This window comes from Penicillium rubens, assembly GCF_028828025.1.
Source record: "Penicillium rubens strain IBT 27055 chromosome Unknown utg000001l_segment0_segment0, whole genome shotgun sequence".
Lineage (NCBI taxonomy): Eukaryota > Fungi > Ascomycota > Eurotiomycetes > Eurotiales > Aspergillaceae > Penicillium > Penicillium rubens.
The window spans coordinates 2,452,794-2,469,742 of record NW_026890599.1 but is presented as its reverse complement, the minus strand read 5'-3'; the positions used below and the strand labels follow the sequence as shown (position 1 = coordinate 2,469,742).

General features: G+C 49.3%; 7 protein-coding genes across 7 annotated transcripts; 5 read left to right on the top strand and 2 right to left on the bottom strand.

Moving 5' to 3' along the window:
• Nucleotides 1-1,708: 1,708 nt before the first annotated feature.
• Nucleotides 1,709-2,439, top strand: N7525_000979 (ribonuclease P subunit p20 family protein; the record flags this gene model as incomplete). Its single annotated transcript, XM_002558387.1, has 2 exons — nt 1,709-1,781; nt 1,850-2,439. 2 exons carry the CDS (start codon nt 1,709-1,711, stop codon nt 2,437-2,439), a joined length of 663 nt encoding a protein of 220 aa, XP_002558433.1.
• Nucleotides 2,440-3,705: 1,266 nt separating this feature from the next.
• Nucleotides 3,706-6,051, bottom strand: N7525_000978 (uncharacterized protein; the record flags this gene model as incomplete). Its single annotated transcript, XM_002558388.2, has 2 exons — nt 3,706-4,863; nt 4,918-6,051. 2 exons carry the CDS (start codon nt 6,049-6,051, stop codon nt 3,706-3,708), a joined length of 2,292 nt encoding a protein of 763 aa, XP_002558434.1.
• A 255-nt stretch (nt 6,052-6,306) lies between these two features.
• N7525_000977 (uncharacterized protein) lies at nt 6,307-6,633 on the bottom strand (the record flags this gene model as incomplete). The annotated part of the gene is made up of 2 exons (XM_061211721.1): nt 6,307-6,339; nt 6,373-6,633. Coding segments are annotated over 2 exons (294 nt in total), but the record flags the coding sequence as incomplete, so codon positions are not given.
• A 208-nt stretch (nt 6,634-6,841) lies between these two features.
• Nucleotides 6,842-7,486, top strand: N7525_000976 (MGR2/ROMO1 family protein; the record flags this gene model as incomplete). Its single annotated transcript, XM_002558389.2, has 5 exons — nt 6,842-6,914; nt 7,015-7,041; nt 7,107-7,136; nt 7,193-7,283; nt 7,363-7,486. Exons 1-5 carry the CDS (start codon nt 6,848-6,850, stop codon nt 7,484-7,486), a joined length of 339 nt encoding a protein of 112 aa, XP_002558435.1. The 5' UTR covers nt 6,842-6,847.
• A 1,595-nt stretch (nt 7,487-9,081) lies between these two features.
• On the top strand, nt 9,082-11,529 carry N7525_000975 (uncharacterized protein; the record flags this gene model as incomplete). Its single annotated transcript, XM_002558391.1, has 1 exon — nt 9,082-11,529. One exon carries the CDS (start codon nt 9,082-9,084, stop codon nt 11,527-11,529), a length of 2,448 nt encoding a protein of 815 aa, XP_002558437.1.
• Nucleotides 11,530-13,712: 2,183 nt separating this feature from the next.
• On the top strand, nt 13,713-14,036 carry N7525_000974 (uncharacterized protein; the record flags this gene model as incomplete). The annotated part of the gene is made up of 1 exon (XM_002558393.1): nt 13,713-14,036. The coding sequence occupies one exon, from the start codon at nt 13,713-13,715 to the stop codon at nt 14,034-14,036; it is 324 nt and encodes a 107-aa protein (XP_002558439.1).
• Nucleotides 14,037-14,929: 893 nt separating this feature from the next.
• Nucleotides 14,930-16,567, top strand: N7525_000973 (leucine-rich repeat domain-containing protein; the record flags this gene model as incomplete). Its single annotated transcript, XM_002558394.1, has 2 exons — nt 14,930-15,513; nt 15,622-16,567. 2 exons carry the CDS (start codon nt 14,930-14,932, stop codon nt 16,565-16,567), a joined length of 1,530 nt encoding a protein of 509 aa, XP_002558440.1.
• Nucleotides 16,568-16,949: the final 382 nt, after the last annotated feature.

The window sequence follows — 16,949 nt, the reverse complement described above, 5'->3', positions numbered from 1 at the left end:
ACTCCGTACAAGCGAAACAAAAGAACATGACACTGCGCAGTTGACCCACAATTCCACTAATTTCGGGACCTTCCCAAATTAGTTTGCCGAGCATCACCTGACCAGTTTTCAGCTCGAGGCGAATGTCGATCTATCAAGCCCAGACGCATTGATCGTCACCACCTTTGTGTGCTTCCAATTTTGTATGCTCCGTACTCCGCACGGAGGATGAAGTACTCCGTACGGAGAAGTACGTCAATCAGCCTCAGGGGAACTTGCCAGATCATTGAGGGGCTCTCATGATGATCATTTCATCATCACCTTTATGGAGTACGTACTATGTATGTTATACCTACATGGGATATTGCTAGTTACCGGCTACCAACGACTCGGGTCAACTGGACCCTTTCCGTCTCGGTACCGAGATGACGACAATGGTGCTTTAGAAGCTTTGATCCGGAGTACTTGACCTTTGCCCCTGAGCAATATTAAGAAAACACCTACAACATACTCCGCATTAATGATATTGGACAAGATGCCCAGGGGCCCTGCCCTTTGAGTATCTACAAATATAGGAGCAGCTACCTGTTCATATCAATATTCTCCACTTTAAACCATATTGTACAAAGAGCCCCTTTACACATTAACTGCGTCCTGAATTTGAATAGGCCTCTAATTGGGCAATCTCAATTGTACGGAGGACTCCGTACTCCGTCGGGATAGTCACACAAGTCGGGAAGCCACCGGGGTCACCTGGTCAGAAGCCTCATTCAGAATCATAGCAAAGACCACACTGCTCATCGCCGTTCGAGATTTGCAGCCCGGAGCTCGCTAGTCTCTTGAAGTGGTGATGAGGGACCATCTTCTCTCCGAAATGCAACAACCCGGTGTAGGTGTAATTTCGGCGACAGGGTGTGTTCCCGGATCTGGAAGCCCCATCCGATTAAAAGGAATTTCGGCCCACCCGGGTGGATGATCATGACTATACTGCATATCCAGGCTACCCTTTCCAAACACAACTATTGCCCAAAGATTCCAAGCCCAGCCTATTGCTTCACAGCAGGCATGCTCCGATCAGTGCCATCGGCAGCTAGCTCATTGAAGGAAGAGTCGTATGTGCACCTAGCGAATTCTGAAAGGGCAGTTAACAGTAGTGCTATATGGAAAGATTAGAACCGGACTCCAGCTTCCCATTTTCGCCTATGTGACTGTAATTGCCTAATGAACACCGTGTTGCGGTATCTAGGTAGACAAGTCCCACGTTGTGCTCACTGCGATGCTGTTCGCTTGGATCGTGATACCAGTTGAGCAACTACTTCTGTCAACGTCTTTAATGCGGCTCAGTAATTTGAAGATCTTTTCCCGTAGGCGATAGGCAGGACAGCACCGGTCTGCAACACACCGCCAGCATTCCGTAGCTTTGCCCGCGGGGGTCACGGTCACTTGGTATTCTCTTTTACGCTCGAGCGCACACACAAGTGCATAGATCTGGTTGTTGGATCAACCAAGTTGCTGACGTCGAATTGGTAGAGCTAGGTAGGCATCAAATAGCTTCCCGATTGGGCAGGCCTCCGGGTTTAATAATGATTATATAAGCAAGTCATATCGCGGTGCGGGCGGCAGGCGGGCATCCTCTAGCCTGGCAGAAAAAGGAAGACGATAAGGCGCACAGCTTCAATCCTTTGACTTGACTCTGCAACTTTTCATTCGTGCAAGGCTCGTATCAGCCATGGCAAAGGGAGTACTGGAGAAAGAGCTCCAATTTGAGAAAAAGAATAAAGACCTCATCAGGCTCCCAAAACGTGAGCCTTCCCATCCGAATGCCTAGGCTCAAACGGCCAATGCACAAACGCTGACTCTTAGATAAAAGATGCCAAGGTCGAGAAGCGCCCTATACCTCATGCACCAGTTGCCTCCCCGTATGCTGGTGCCTCGGTACCCAAAACTGTCTACGTCTCGAAGTCCACGCCGTTCATGAGCGCTGTCAAACGCGTGCAGAAACTCCTCCTGCAGGCCGAGAAGCGCGCCACAGCAAACATAAACCTTGAGGATACGCGCAAGAACGAGAAACAGATACTTGACGAGCTGTCTAAGGTGTCAGAGAGGCGAGAGGAAGTTTTCGTGAAGGCGACAGGACGGGCCATTGAGAAGGCGCTGAACGTAGCCAAATGGTTCGAGGAAAAGGAAACCGAGTACAAAGTCCGTGTCAACACGGGGAGTGTGATTGTCGTGGATGATATCGTTGAGGATGAAGAAATGAAAGCAAAAGAGGAGCAGAAACGACAACAGCAGAAAGAGCAAGCCCAAAATGACCCGGGAGATGCGCCTTCTAAGCCGGAATCAAAGTCAGCCGCAAAGAAGAGGAAACGCCAGGCTGCCGCGGCAGAAGACGACGCCGAGCTCCCCGAGAGCCGGACGAGGTGGATTAAAATGGTTGAGGTCGCCGTCAGCCTCAAGTGAATTCGCCCACGATCACTCCGACAGAAACCACCACTACGATAGTCGGTAATTCGATTGCACGACCATCGTCTGCTTATCTGAGGATGTTCAACTGCAAAGCTCCACACCCATGGCTGGGAAATAGCCATTGTCATCAGCCTGTGGCCGAGCCCAGAATTGCCAGCTAGGACACTGCGTGCCCGCACATCCTGCTGAGTCCCTATGGTCCAAACGGAGTTACCACCCAGTGACCCAGCTCAGAAGGACTTTTAACCTGAATTCCTGTTCTGGTGGTGCTGGTGGAAGCAGTCAAACCCCAAGCCCGATCGAGGGCTCCTCTAACCACCCTTCATCACTTGCATAGACCCAGTACGAAATACCCTACAGGGGCAATATTCACATTACACAGGCCTGGAAGCCCTTGAGCAGGATCAGGAAAGGAACGATTCGTTTGTCCTTAGGTTGTTAGCCTAGCACAAAATCATGTACATCGAGATTTTGTTCTTGAGAAACAAACTCTGATCTACCCAGAGCGCATGCTCCACCCTATCATCCCAACGCGCGTAGATGCTGGACAGACTTGTATGAAGAATGAGAGAGAGACAGGACTATAGGGTAACAGTACTACTCCAATTAAAAGAAAGAAGGTTTGGAAGAGGGAACCTGAATCATCGAATCTGCCAGTGAGAAACAAATGGCATGAATAGAAAACGAAATAGTACGAATAAAAACTCCTGATACGCTCACAAAGCCCTGTGCTGACATAACATGATGAATGATAATGCCTGAAAACCCTTCATGAAACGAAACGTTTCAAAGAGAGGCTGCAAGTCATGAACGTATCCTGATTTCCCCATCATGTACAGACAAAAGAGAAAGAGAGATGTCGACTCCCAAGAGGGCGACAGGCTAATAGTAACATAGTAGGAGGTAGAAGAAGAACGAAGAAAAAGGAGATGGCACGAAAGAGGGGGGAGGAACAGACGTCAAAAAGACGACCAAGGAGATCCCCGAGAGGGATCTCGAGAAAAGAGTCATCAAAAAATTCGTGAGATAAAAGAGACAGTGTGGGCTAAACGGAAAAATGCTCCGAGTATGAAAACAAGAAAATGGTCCTCAGCCGAGAGAAGAACCGAGACATTTATCACCAGAAAGTCGTGACTGGCGAAAACTGAAATTTGATGAGAAAGATAGGGGAAGTTGAAACAATGCAAAGGGCCTATGCAATAGAAATGGCCGTCAAAAGAACAGGGAACCCCAGAAAGTAGCACGCGAGGCCAAGCCGGTTTACTTGTCCATCTTTTGCCAACCGTTGAGATAGGCCATCAGGCCTACTCCTAATAAGACCACGCCAAACATAGAGGCATAAGGACTTGCTTCTTCCACATAGTTGTGTCGATGGTGTTGTGTTGCAAAGGTTGTGGCTGCAGCTGCAGCATCCATGTCCTTGTTTTGCGAGGTGACCGGATCGAAGCCCTGCATCGACGCAGTCTTCATCTTGGGATCCGGTAAAGAGGCGTCGCTCGTAAGCGATTGTTCCACCAAGTCATTGCTTGGCTCGCGGTCATGCGTATCATTTTTCTTGTCAAGCGCCGTGGCTGATGCCTTCTCGGCGCGTTCCTGGCGCAAGGTCTCAATCATTTCATTCAACGACTTGCGAGACTCCATGGTCTCATCTTCAGCCTTCTCGGCGCGATCTTTGAAGGATGCCATTTGTTTTCTCATTTCTGCCATCTCCTCCATCATACTTTCCAAGCGAGTCTGAATTTCAGCAGTCTTGTCTTCCACAGGAGCATCCGCCTGGCTGTCTCCAGGAGCGGAGGTCTCCGAAGGATGGATTCCGTTGACCTGCACGGTTGCTTCTGTATCATCCTGCTCCTTGTTTGCGCCTGCGCCATTCTCTGAAGGCGGAACAATGCCGTTCTCGACTTTGACTTCTTCAACATCCAATGAGCGCATTTCTAATTCATTGACCTTGTCTTCTGCCAATTTGCGAGCAGCCTGCTCTTGGAATAGCAGATTTTCTAGCTCCTTGACACGTGTTCCATGAGTTTCAATCTCTCGCTTGGCAGAAGATAGCGCCTCAATGAGATTCAAGATCTGACTGGAATCACGGGAGACAGGGGAACCGGTACCGCTCTTCGGCTTTTCCGTATCGCTGCGCTTCAGCGGCGAGAACGACTCCGAGGCGCTTCGTGACAACGCATCTGGTTTCTCCGGTAGAGGCTGCTGAGGAGGAGGAGCGGGAGGTTCCGAGAATCTTGAAAAGGAGTCGACTCGAGGCATTTTAGGTCGGCCGTTCATCTGGCGATGGGCATTGTTCTCCAAAGGAGAGGGCTTGATAAGCTTTTCTTTCTCTGCATATCCTGGTTTCATGATCGTCGTCAAAAATTCATCTGCTTGAGAAAGATCTGTTGTTTGTTGCTTTGCGGATTTCAGTTCGCCCTAGAACAGAGTCAGCCATATGTAGTATTAAGGTTTGGAAATTGTGATTCGTACCGTAAGCCGCTTGACAACCTGTTCGATGGAGATTGGCGAGTTCCAGTAGTTCATCTGCCGTTGTTGGTGTAAAGCATTGAGCTGATTGCTGGCAACACTCTGGGCACTTCTGTTACTAGCGTTGCTACCGGCTCGACCGCGCATATGGGAAAGCGGTTGGCTCAGGGGAGAAGGGAGAAGGCCGCCCCCGGAGGCAGGATCCAAGTCCCCAAAGTTCAGATCAAGGATACTAGGGGTAGCGCCATATGTTCCGGCATGCTCAACCTTAGACGAGACTTTGTGATGGACGATGGTGGACTGGTCCTCGCTGACAATATCAATGCCCAACTCTAGGGTATCGCCTTCTCGCAGCTCATGCGGCTCTGACTCCCGGTTCTCAGGAGACAATCGGTGGCCGTTCACAAATGTGCCGTTTGAGGATTTGACGTCTCGGATCCAGATTTTGCCAGACTTGTCAGCCCATACCTCGGCATGCTGTCGAGAGAGAACTTTGGAGTCAAAGAATCCATTGAGAGGTGTGGGGACTGTTTTGGCATTTGTTTGTCGCCCGATCCGTAGGACCTCGGGGTAGTATGGTACATTGATCTGTTTCCTATCAAAGGTACCGTTCGTTGGCAATAGAATCAAAATTGCTGGGTTCTCCGAGGGCGGGCCGGTCGGTGCACGGACGCCATTCTGCTGCGATGACTGAGGCATCTGTTGCGATGGGACGATGTTCGGAGGCTGATGCATTGCGGACATTGTCGACGATGCACTTGGTCCCGAGGTGAAAGCAGGCACTGCCTGAGACCGCGCGTTCGTTACCCCTGATACTGGCTCAGATTTCGAGCTAGGCCAGATATTCTTCGAATGCTTCTTTTTTGTTGACGACCAATTATCTGACTCACTGGCGGAATTCTGCGCGGCATGGGTATCTTGGGATGGGGCGGCCACAGTAGATGTGGAGGAAGTCGAAGAGTTCGACCCCAGAGATGACGAGGAGTTTGAGCGTTGAACGTGTTTCCGTGGCATGAACATCCGTGACACGTCGTCCGCATTCACTGAAGACAGAGCTCCTTCTCCTCCGTTACTAGAACTGTACCATCCCAAGCGAGACCCCGATTCGACACTAGGCGGAGATGCCACAGCAGTCATGGAGAAGGATGCGAATGGTTTAAGGGAATGGGATATCTAGACGGAGCACGGAGCGCGTCCACGGTTGCGAATTGTAAAAGGGGCCGTATTCTGAGATAGTCTGAAGGGTGAAAAGAAGACGTCTAGTAATGCTGGTTTATGTCCGAGGGTTGGGGATATTGAATGCGCGCAAGGGTGATTGGAGCTTTAGTCGCCCGACTAAAATCAAGACGGTCGCGTTAGTGCTGTTTGGGGAGAGACAAATAAATTGACTCCTTAGGTCGAGGTCTTGCCTCGACCCCACAAAAACTGTTGTATATTTGGAGAGGAGAGTAAACTCACTTCTGAATTGTGTACTGAGAGATATTTAAGACTGAATAAAATAGGTGCTTCAAAGGCCAAGGAGTTGTGTGGAGGTCGGAAACCGTGAGCGACCGGTCTCACGCCAGAACAATGATAGAAGCACAAGACGGGGACTGCCGCCTCGGCGCAGGCTTCAGGCAGCCCTTTAAAAGATGTAACGGAAAAGAAATCAGAGATCGAGGATAGTTGCCATGAGGGAACCCAGGCAAGAGCGCAAGAGGGCCATTCATTTCCTACTCCCTTGACGCCGCCAGGCAAAATAGGTCACGTGCTATACAGGCACGTGTGCGATTTAAAGCCCGTTGGGGGTTCACGTGACCAAGGCGGAGAAGCATCAAGCCGGGGAGGAAAAAGAGCTCGTTCCTTGACCCTCACAACGGGATATCTCATTCAGCTCGGAGCTGTTACCTGCTGTTTTTAATTTAATTTACAAACTTTCTCTTGGTTTTTCATTATGCCTGTGGTTGCTGGACCTCCCGCTCAGGCGGGCCCAGGGGGTGCTCCCTCAACCTTTGACAAGAGTATGTCATCTACAACGCAGTGATATAGATCATCCGCTTCATGTTCTTGTTACTTGGGGAGCTAGACGTATGTGGACCAAATGCGCTGACTGATTCTTAGTGAAAATGGGCTGCATGATGGGTTCCAGTATGTGATCGCAAAACAACCGAGCCTTGTGTACTAGCTTTTAGCTAACATAGCTCCCCTCTCAGCTGTTGGTGGCATCATGGGCTTCATTATTGGTTTGTCCCATTCAGTCCCCAAATGAAGACGTTCTGGATAAGCTAACTGGGAGCAGGAACCGTGACGATCTTTCAGTATGGCGCTGGCCCCAACGGTGTCATGCGGACTCTGGGCAAGTACATGCTGGGTTCAGGTGCCACTTTCGGGTATGTTGACTGTCTCCTTGAGCTTGGAAGTTATACTAGTTTGATTGAGAATATCTGGCTAATGGAGTTCTCTTCAAAGACTCTTCATGTCCATCGGTAGCGTCATTCGCTCTGAAGGACCTCAAAACGATGCCTGGCTCCGTGCTCGGGGACCCCCAATGATGCTCCCCCGACAGAGCCCCCTCCGGCCAATGCGCCAGTAAACACAGTTTTTTCTCGCAGTCTCAGGACTATATTCGGGAAACATGCGACATGACCACTCCCCGGCGACATCCCTTGTACGATATAATCTCAATGGTGAAGAGATACTTTTTTTCTGGTGGTTTCCAGAGACAGGAGAACTACCCAAATATGGCTGTAACGGACAGGTTCTCGGGTACTTGCTACTTGAGCACGCGATGTACATAATCTAGCAGTATTCAGAACATGGATGTTGAAGTTCAATTGCCTCAGTTGTTCCCAACCATGTTAGGCGTTATCGTGACAATATATCCTTTTTCTTTTTGGACTCCCACGATCCAGGTCCGTGTTATTGGAAAGGAAACTCCCTCCCTGAGCTGTATAGGAATGAAACACAATGATATAACCCCTAGTGGGAGAGTGCATCCAGCTCAAACAAAGATCAATCTACGGGGCCATGGATCACTAACCCTTGTTGATGTTCAAAGTCAGGGCAAGAAATCTGGTTGGTTCTGAATATGACCACGTTGATAACTTCTAACAAAGTCGCAGCCAACTCCCGGGCTATCATATTAAGCGAACTGGCATGTATTTTGTTTCAGACCTCCGAGGCTGGCTTCCAACTTGCGGGGCCCCTCAAATGTAAATCTGGGGTCAACTCCAATGCCCAGGCTAAACAGGAGCATTTCGAGACTATAAGCCTCCAATTGCGGATGACCCTCGTCTATAGTGACATGTCATTGTTTTCTCTTGATCTCAGTCACCAGGCTATACAAAGTGTCCTGTCTCAATCCCTTGTTCTTAGAGGCCATCTTTATTGGCAATTAGCCGCCGAACAGGCAGTTGTACCAATCATTTCTGTTTGTTCCCGTTTGTCCAGTGAGTCCCCGAAACCAGATGCAGAGATCAATGTTGGATTGCTGTTCCAGCTGTTCTTGGATATTTAAGAGATTTAATCCCAGATTATTCAAGTTTGGAGCTGTACTCTTTGGTTTGACATGTGCAGGTATGCGGAGGTAGAACCCTGTATATAGTGAGGCTGTGCCAGGTGAAGATCGATATCAAAGTACGGGCAACGGACGCGAATGCCACAAGTACGGTCGCAGTAAAAGAATAGCACGACAGATATCACAGTGTTATAATCAGGATTAAGCATTATTACTTTATTACTTACCTTCAAATGAGTCACCGGAAACACAGTCAGCCCCTTATATGTCGACTGCACGGAGTACAAAGCAAGTAGCAAGGCATGTCTGCTTCACCAATCGAAGCACTCAACCTACGGTGTAGGCAGGTGGATTCTATTTCGATCTGCAGATTGCCCTGATTGCCCAGGTTGTCCAATAATGAAGTCTTTTTGCCCCCCAGGCCTACAGTTACAACCCAAACTCTTTCGATGGGCGCTAGGACCCCGTTCTCCCCAGCCCCCTAGCGCAGGCAACTTTGACAATCGCACATAATGGAGAATTGTAGCCATCCAATGGGGCGGCGCTTAGACCGACACCTGGGTTCTTGACATATGGATGAGGCTCAAATTTGGGGAATATATAAGGAACCGTCTCTGCTAGGACCTCTGCGAGGGGGGTTTACCAACAGAGCCTCTGTCCCACCTCCCATCATGGCTACTCAGCTAGCGTCTCGGGTCCTTCATTATAGCTGTACTTTGATAGCAAGTCTCTACATTGTGATCTGTTTTTTATTTAATCAAACTCCGGTAAAGAAAAGAAAGGCTCGCTCCAAGCGCCGCAGTCGACCACGGGTCCTCCTGACTGCCTTGGTGGTTTTCACATATGTCAGTCAAACGGTCTTGAAAATCGCCACCGATGATTTGGACCGTTCTCAGCCGTTTCTGGTGCATATGACCTCTCAAGCGGTCGTGTGGACTGCACTGTGGGTGCGACAAAAACCATCCAAGGACGAAGTGGCTGGAGCTTCGTTGGTCACCGCTGGTTTCGAAGTTCCACTCCTTGCGCTCTCCTTGGGTGCCAAACCGAGACAATGGGTACCAATCACGCAGATCACTATCTCAGCGGTCCGACTTGCCTTGCTTGTCTTTGTGACAACTGCGATTCTATTTGAAAGCAGACAGAGGAAGAGAAAGACCTCGGAAGAGACACGCCCATTCCTAAATGGTAATCAGACAAGATATGGCGCAGTGAATGGGAATGAGTCGGACAATAGCAGCGTGGACTCCAAGAGCGAGAGCGATTCGGACGCCGACCAAAAAAAGAATGATGCAGCCGCACGCAGGAAAAGACTCCTCAATGAGATGCAGTCGCTTGGGGGCTGGTGGGATTATCTGAAAGGCTTCTCGGAGAAGATCTTTCTGCCCTATTTGGTTCCCAGGAACAATCTCAAAGTGCAGCTTTGTATTGCTGTCAGCATCTTCTGTCTAATATGCCACCGTGCCCTGAATATCCTCATTCCTCAACAACTAGCAGATGTCACTGATAGCATCTTTGCCCACAAAGCCCCATATGCTTCTCTAGGGAAATGGGCGTTGCTGCAGCTCATCAGTGGCGGAGCTGGGCTAGGATTGATTGAGACGCTTGTCAAGATTCCGATCAGGCAGTTCTCTTACCGTCAGATCACCACTGCTGCCTTCAGTCATGTCATGAACCTATCAATGGATTTCCATATCGAAAATGACTCGGCAGAAGTTATGAAATCCATCGACCAAGGTGGAGCGCTGAACAATCTGTTAGAAGTCGCCATTTTAGATATTGTCCCGACAGTGGCTGACTTAGCTATTGCGTGCGTTGTCTTCTATTTGAAATTCAATGTCTACGCCTCCCTTCTGGTGGTGATCGTATCTATTGCCTATGTTGCGGCAGAGGTCTTGACCTCTAACTGGAATGTGGACGCCAGACGCGAACTATCACAGGCACAGCGGACCGAAACTCGCATTATGCACCAGGCTGTGCAGAATTGGCAGACTGTTACATACTTCAATCAGTTCTCGTACGAGAGGTCCCGCTTTGGAGAAGCAGTTGACCTACGCTTGAAGGCCAGCGCCCGTTTCGGTCAACGCCGAGCAATTGGCAAGTCTCTCCTGGATTTACTCAAGCCAGTTTGCTTCGTTGCTCTGGCCTCGCTGATCATACACGAGATCTCCACGGGGCGTTCCTCTACAGGAGACTTTGTTTTCTTCATTCAGTATTGGTCTTCGCTTATCTCTCCGTTGGCCTACCTCTCCGCGCAATACCGCTGGCTTGTCTCTGACCTAGTCGATGCCGAGCGGCTAGTCTTCCTATTCCAATCTAAACCCAGCGTCAATGACAAGGAGTATGCTATGCCATTGAAACCTGGCGATGGCCGTGTTTCATTCCACCATGTTGACTTTGCCTATGATTCTCGGTTAAAGACCCTCAAGGACGTGGATATTTCTATCGAACCCGGGACAACGGTTGCACTAGTCGGTATGACTGGTTCAGGAAAGACAACAATCCTTAGACTTCTTCTCCGACTTTACGACGTTACTTCTGGCCATATCGAGATAGACGGCCAGGACATCCGCGATATAACGCTCAGCTCGTTACGCCAGACTATCGGCGTGGTCCCACAAGATCCTGTCTTATTCAACGCGTCTATCATCGAGAATTTGCGATATGCCCGGCCCTCAGCCACGGATGAAGAGATCCACGAAGCATGTCGTTCCGCGGCTATTCACGATAAAATCCTCACTTTCGTGGACGGATACGACACCACAGTCGGAGAGCAGGGTGTCAAGTTGTCTGGCGGTGAACTCCAGCGCATGGCCATTGCCCGGGTTTTCCTGAAGAAGTCGCCGATTCTCCTGCTGGATGAAGCAACTAGTGCCGTGGACTCAAACACGGAGTCGGATATACAGGTTGCGTTGGACCGATTGAGAGCCAAGCGGACTACGTTCGTTATTGCGCATCGACTTTCTACTATTTCCGGCGCTGACCGGATCCTTGTTGTGCATGAGGGAGAGGTTGTCGAGAGCGGGTCACACCAAGAGCTGCTGAAAAAAGAGGGTGGGAGATATCAGAACCTCTGGCAGAATCAGTTCGGGGGTATGAATAATGGAAAGCCTGCGCTGTAGGTGAAAAAATGGAATGATTCGATATGAAAAGGCAAATATGGGGAGATAATTTGAAAAGAATGTAACTAATGAAATTGACAATTGTGATATGCTCGAGCTTCGAATACTACACACAGTTTTTGCCCGGTGATCTACAATGTATAGATCAAAGACCAAGCGGTACCACTGTGATTGGTATTAGCCTCTGCCGTAGCTAAGAGCGTGTCATTCCAAGGAGCAATGAATTGGTGGTAGGTACCGATATATATTTCACCTAGCCCTTATAGTATTAATCTCTAGAACCGCTATTTCCGAGGCACGGATTATAACCAAAGCTGAAATGATACTATCCAACCTGTTACCCGAACTCTATGACAGATAATGTGTGGGATTCTGGTGCCATATATTGGCCCGATTTGGTTATTTCAAGACAAAACGCGCTGCCTTGTTTGTCGGGAATTTAACACAGCAATGTTGACCAACCTGGCGTCTATTCGCTCTCATTTCGGGCTACCCCGAACATGCAATTTCATTGAACAAAAATTAAGATTGTGCAGTAAGCCAGAAAGGGAAAAGAATGACCTCTTTCGACTTGGTCTCCTTCGCCCCTTTCTTTTTCTTTTTTTTTTCTGTTCAAGTGACTTAGATGGGCAAGTCTGGACTATGGACTATGGTCTGTAGTGGATAATGATCATCCTAAATTTTCAAGTTGATCGGCACGACAGAGGATAGCTTGTCGTATTGCTTATGTTGTGTTATTGAGGTCGTGTGCAAAGTGGGTACCGAGGAGATAGGGCTTTGCGAGCCCAAAGAGTCCAGGGCCCCTGAAAAACACCCCGCTTGCAACAATCGTGACATGTCCATAGGGCCAACGCATCACAGAATGTGCCCACTACAATGTACTATAAGGCTAAGGATATGAATGAGGGAACGTGGAATGACTCACCGTTCCTCCCCAGACCTCGGGATTCTACGCTACGAAATAGAGATTCCTAACGTAGTAGTCCCGAGCGATGATCGTTCGTTTTTCGTCCCTGAATGGAACCATGGAGACGATCCACAGAGCCTTATGGAGTATATAAAAAAAGTCTCTTCTCAATAGTGTGGGAACCAGGCAAATTCAGGCAAATTTCAGTATTGGCTAATAGGTGGCACTACCGGAATCACTTTGTAAGACAAGATGTAAGCCCTGGAGATCAAGATCCAAGCAAATTCCTCTATACGGAGTAGACCACTGTTATTGTGTTTAAGGTCAAATCACAGATCGTTCCTGCGCATTATGCCAGGGGTTCGGAACAGACGGAAGTGCCGGGAAAGTGAACACTTGCAGTAGTGTGTGATGCCCAAGAATCGTCATTCTACCTAGGTAGGTAATACTACCAGAGGTAGTAAGCAAAGAACACAACTCGCAATTGGACGAGGAAATTCGCTAAACAGGGATTATTAGGGATTATTGGGAAATGCCGAAATTACATGGAGTATACGGAGTGCCTAGGCGAAAAATCCTCGTATTGCTGCACCACTTGGGACACGGGGGCTATATGGGGCTTAAAGGCGAACCCTTCCGAGGTAGTTGAAATTAGTGAGATGGCAATACGGAGTAAATCCGTGCCATTTGGCTATACAATATACGAACAATCACTTCACCCCTGGCGTCGAGAGTCTGTGCGGAAGACCCTTTGTCCTTTTAGGGCTTGGAATGCCAATTCTGCGATGGAGCCCAATCTTGGATAGTCCCATCGGCGTATTCAAGGGGCCAATAGGATGATCATATATTCCTCAGAAATCAATAATAATATAAACAAAATTAATAGGAAAAAAAAAGAAGAAAAAAAGAAAAAAAAACCAAAACAGAATTGAACTTTTCCCCAGGTTCGAAGGCGTGCTGTTTTATGCCTGTATTTAACCCTGCACATGCCACGCCCTGGTAAAATTCCCTTTTCTTCCCTTTTTCCCTTAGGCGCATTAGAGATTTCTCTCATATACATTCATTTTTAAGTCGCTCGTTTTATATTGTTTGAGCAGTGCTCTATACAATCCTTATATCCCAAATTCTTTGACGCTCACTCTTTTGCGATCAAATCTGAAACATCTCTTCTGCCTCTCAAGTTTCATACTTCGGCACCAGTGCTTCACCTTGAATCGAATTCAACCACCTTGCTTCTACTTCTCTATTGATATTCCCCTTCGAATCAATTCACAAAATGAAGTTCACTGCCATCGTCGCCTCCCTCTGCCTAGTGGCAGCTCCATTCGTCGCTGCAGAGGAGACCACTACCTCAACTGCCACCACGACCATCACCAAGACTCTGATTCGTGTCAATTCAGTGACCCCAACTCCTAGTTCTACTGCGAGCAATATGACCACCATGGCTGCTTCGACGTCAACTCCTCTGTCTCACGCAGCCTCCACTACTTCTGCTGCCGCCGCTACCTCGTCCGGCGCTGCGGCCAACATTGGCGCTGGCATGCCAGCTGCCTTGGCCGCTGCTGGCTATATCGTTGTGATGGTGGGCCAAGCCCTGTAATCACACTCGCGATTTCGCGACTTCTCGGCAAGATGCCTTTACGCAGGCAACGATCATGAATTGGGGCCATTGCCAATACCACGCCCAATTCATACTGCATGACTGCTGCCTTGTCGATTACCGTTCATCTCCAGCAGAGCCGGGATCTTACTTGATTCTATTTTCTTCTTCTTATACCTTTAACATTTCTATTCCTCTCGGCTGGCTGAAGAACCCATTTTCGGAGAGGAAACGGTTTTACGCTTTTTCAAATACCCCCATTTCTTTTCTTTTATATTTCATGACTTTTTGGACCGATACGAGTTGATGCTGTTATTATTCTCTCTTCTTCAACCCCTGTTCTTTCAATTCGTTTGTCCATATACGTTGTCATGGATGACTTACTACTCGGATTGGTCTGGTTGATACCACTCCCACGAGCCGGCTTTGAGCCATCCGCAGAATATAGGCACTATTTTTTCTTCTCTCCTTTGATATCAATTCCAACCGTAAGCACCAATAGCAACATACGTACGTATAGAGTCGATAGAGAAGATCATGTCGATCCAACATTCCAGTGGGGAAGCCGTAAGCTCCGGGGTCAACTGACATGCCCGTGCACGTGTGATCTGATCTTATCTTTTGATCTGATCTTTTTCCATTCCAAGGGGATATGCAGGCCATTTTCTCTTCGAGAATATCAAAGACCTGCCAATTGATCCCAAATCCATACCCTTATCTCCCCCAACCGCGCCATTAGCGCGTTTGTTGACACCCGCAACTCTCCATCGCGGGTTCTCCACAACGCGTCGCGCAACCCCGAACATCAGATAAAACCCGCGTTTGACTAGAACCCCAATGAGCCAGGCCGATAACCACAAGTGTCTCGTCTGAACCCGCGAACCGAAATCGCAATGGACGGCGAGATCCCCCTCCCACCGCCGCGACGAATCCGGCACCGCTCGCCCGCGACCGCGAACCCCTCGGCAACAGGCTTAGCGGTCTCCTCGTTCCAGCGCGCGCAGCGACTGTCGCGCTTTGATGACCGATCTAGTCAGCCATCTAGTGATCCGGCGCTTTTCTCCAGTGATGATATCCCGGCTTCCGGGCTGGAGAACTATCATGCGACGGTGTCCGGGGCGGGTCGCAAACGGCGGTATCGGGGGACCTGGTGGGGGGAGCAGGTGTTAGATCCTAAGCGGAAGAGGGCGGACTTTAAGGATAAGAGGAATGTTGATAGTGGTGTGTGGATGGGGAGTGATGAGTCTGGTGCTGAGTCGCTTTTGCCGTCAGAGGACGGCTCGACGTGGGGGGAAGACTTGCGCAAGTCTGTGCTTGATCCTAGAAAACCTGGAAGCTCTGCACCTTTCCTTACAGAGATGGAGAACGTTGCACAGACCCGTGCGTTTAGAAGTGCTGGAGAGTCTGACGCTCATCGATTCGCGCGGGAGGTTGTCGGTGATTGTCTTGATAAGGGACTTGAGAGCATTGATCTGGGGTGGGTGCTAATCTCCTTTCATCTGATGTTCTAGTTTCATCTGCTGTTCTGGTTTCATCTGATATCCCTGCTACCCGGGTCAATTATACTAACACCTCTTCTACACAGCGACTTCCATCTGAGAACCATACCATCCGGTCTCCTGCCACCCCTGCAGCACCTAACGAAGCTTCCATCTGTCAAGGAAGCCCCAGTTTCAGAGAACGTCTTCACGTCTTTGCAGCCATTCCTCAGAATATATCTCCCCAACAACTCCCTGTCAGCCCTGCACAACGATCTCTTCGAGCTCAGCAACCTCAAAGTCCTCAGCCTGCGGAACAACAAGCTCGCCGAAATTCCATCTACAATCCGCAGATTGACAGCATTGGAAGTCTTGAACCTTTCCGTAAACCAATTGACTTACCTTCCCTGGGAGATCCTCAAACTCATGCAGCACGGTGAACTGAAACACCTGACCGTACGCCCTAACCCATTCCTCCCAATCGAAGAAGCCCAGATCGCAGAATGGCACTGCAAACCGAACGACAAAAAGGAACCAGAGAACGACGAGGACTCTACTCCTTCATTCCAATCCCAAGAGGAATCCTCTCTCAACGAGGGTTGGGCCCCTCTCCACGTCGCAACAGGCCCGATCACCTACATGGATATGGAGGGCAACCCCATGGGAGACAGCCCATCCCGCAACAGACCCACTCCCACACCATCGGGACCGACATCTCCTGTCAACGACGCCCCGTCCCTGCGCGAAGTTGCCCTCCGCGCTGTGAGCAAGCTCCCCTACCTGGAGCACACCACCGACGAAGAACTAGCCGAGTATCCGGCCCTGCTCGTGCCCTTGCTGCAACAAGCGAGGGAAGTGCGCGCTGCGGGTGGACAGCCCTGCTCTGTATGCCAGCGAGAGTACGTGATTCCCCGCACTGAATGGATGGAGTGGTGGGACTTTACCCCGTGTGAGAATGGGATGAAGATGCCTCGCTGTCCGGGTGAGAAGCTTCGGCCTTTGCCTTTCCGTCGGTTTGGTTGTAGCTTTTCGTGTGTGCCGGGGTCGTGTTGAACATAGCATTAACTTTCGCTTCTTTGCGTGATGGATTGCTTCCTTTCGGGTTTCACTTTGTATGTATTTGGCTTGCATGTTTATATGGATTGTGGTGCTGGGACTTTGTATTTTAGACTGTAGAAAGTATGACAACTTGGTATATTTACTCACCCTCCGTGGTTGTACTCCGTGAATGTGCTGACATTGGATATCAAATCAAACCGACAGTCTTTTGTTAACCGTGTATCGGACGACAGCTTAAGTCCTTTTGCTACCCCAACAGATCCATAAATCCTCTGTGAAATGCAACCATAAACCCAAGGGCCAGTGATTAGCATCAAGGCTGAAACGCACAGACCATATTAACTCCGTCATCGCAGCCCTAAGTCCGAGGCATGCA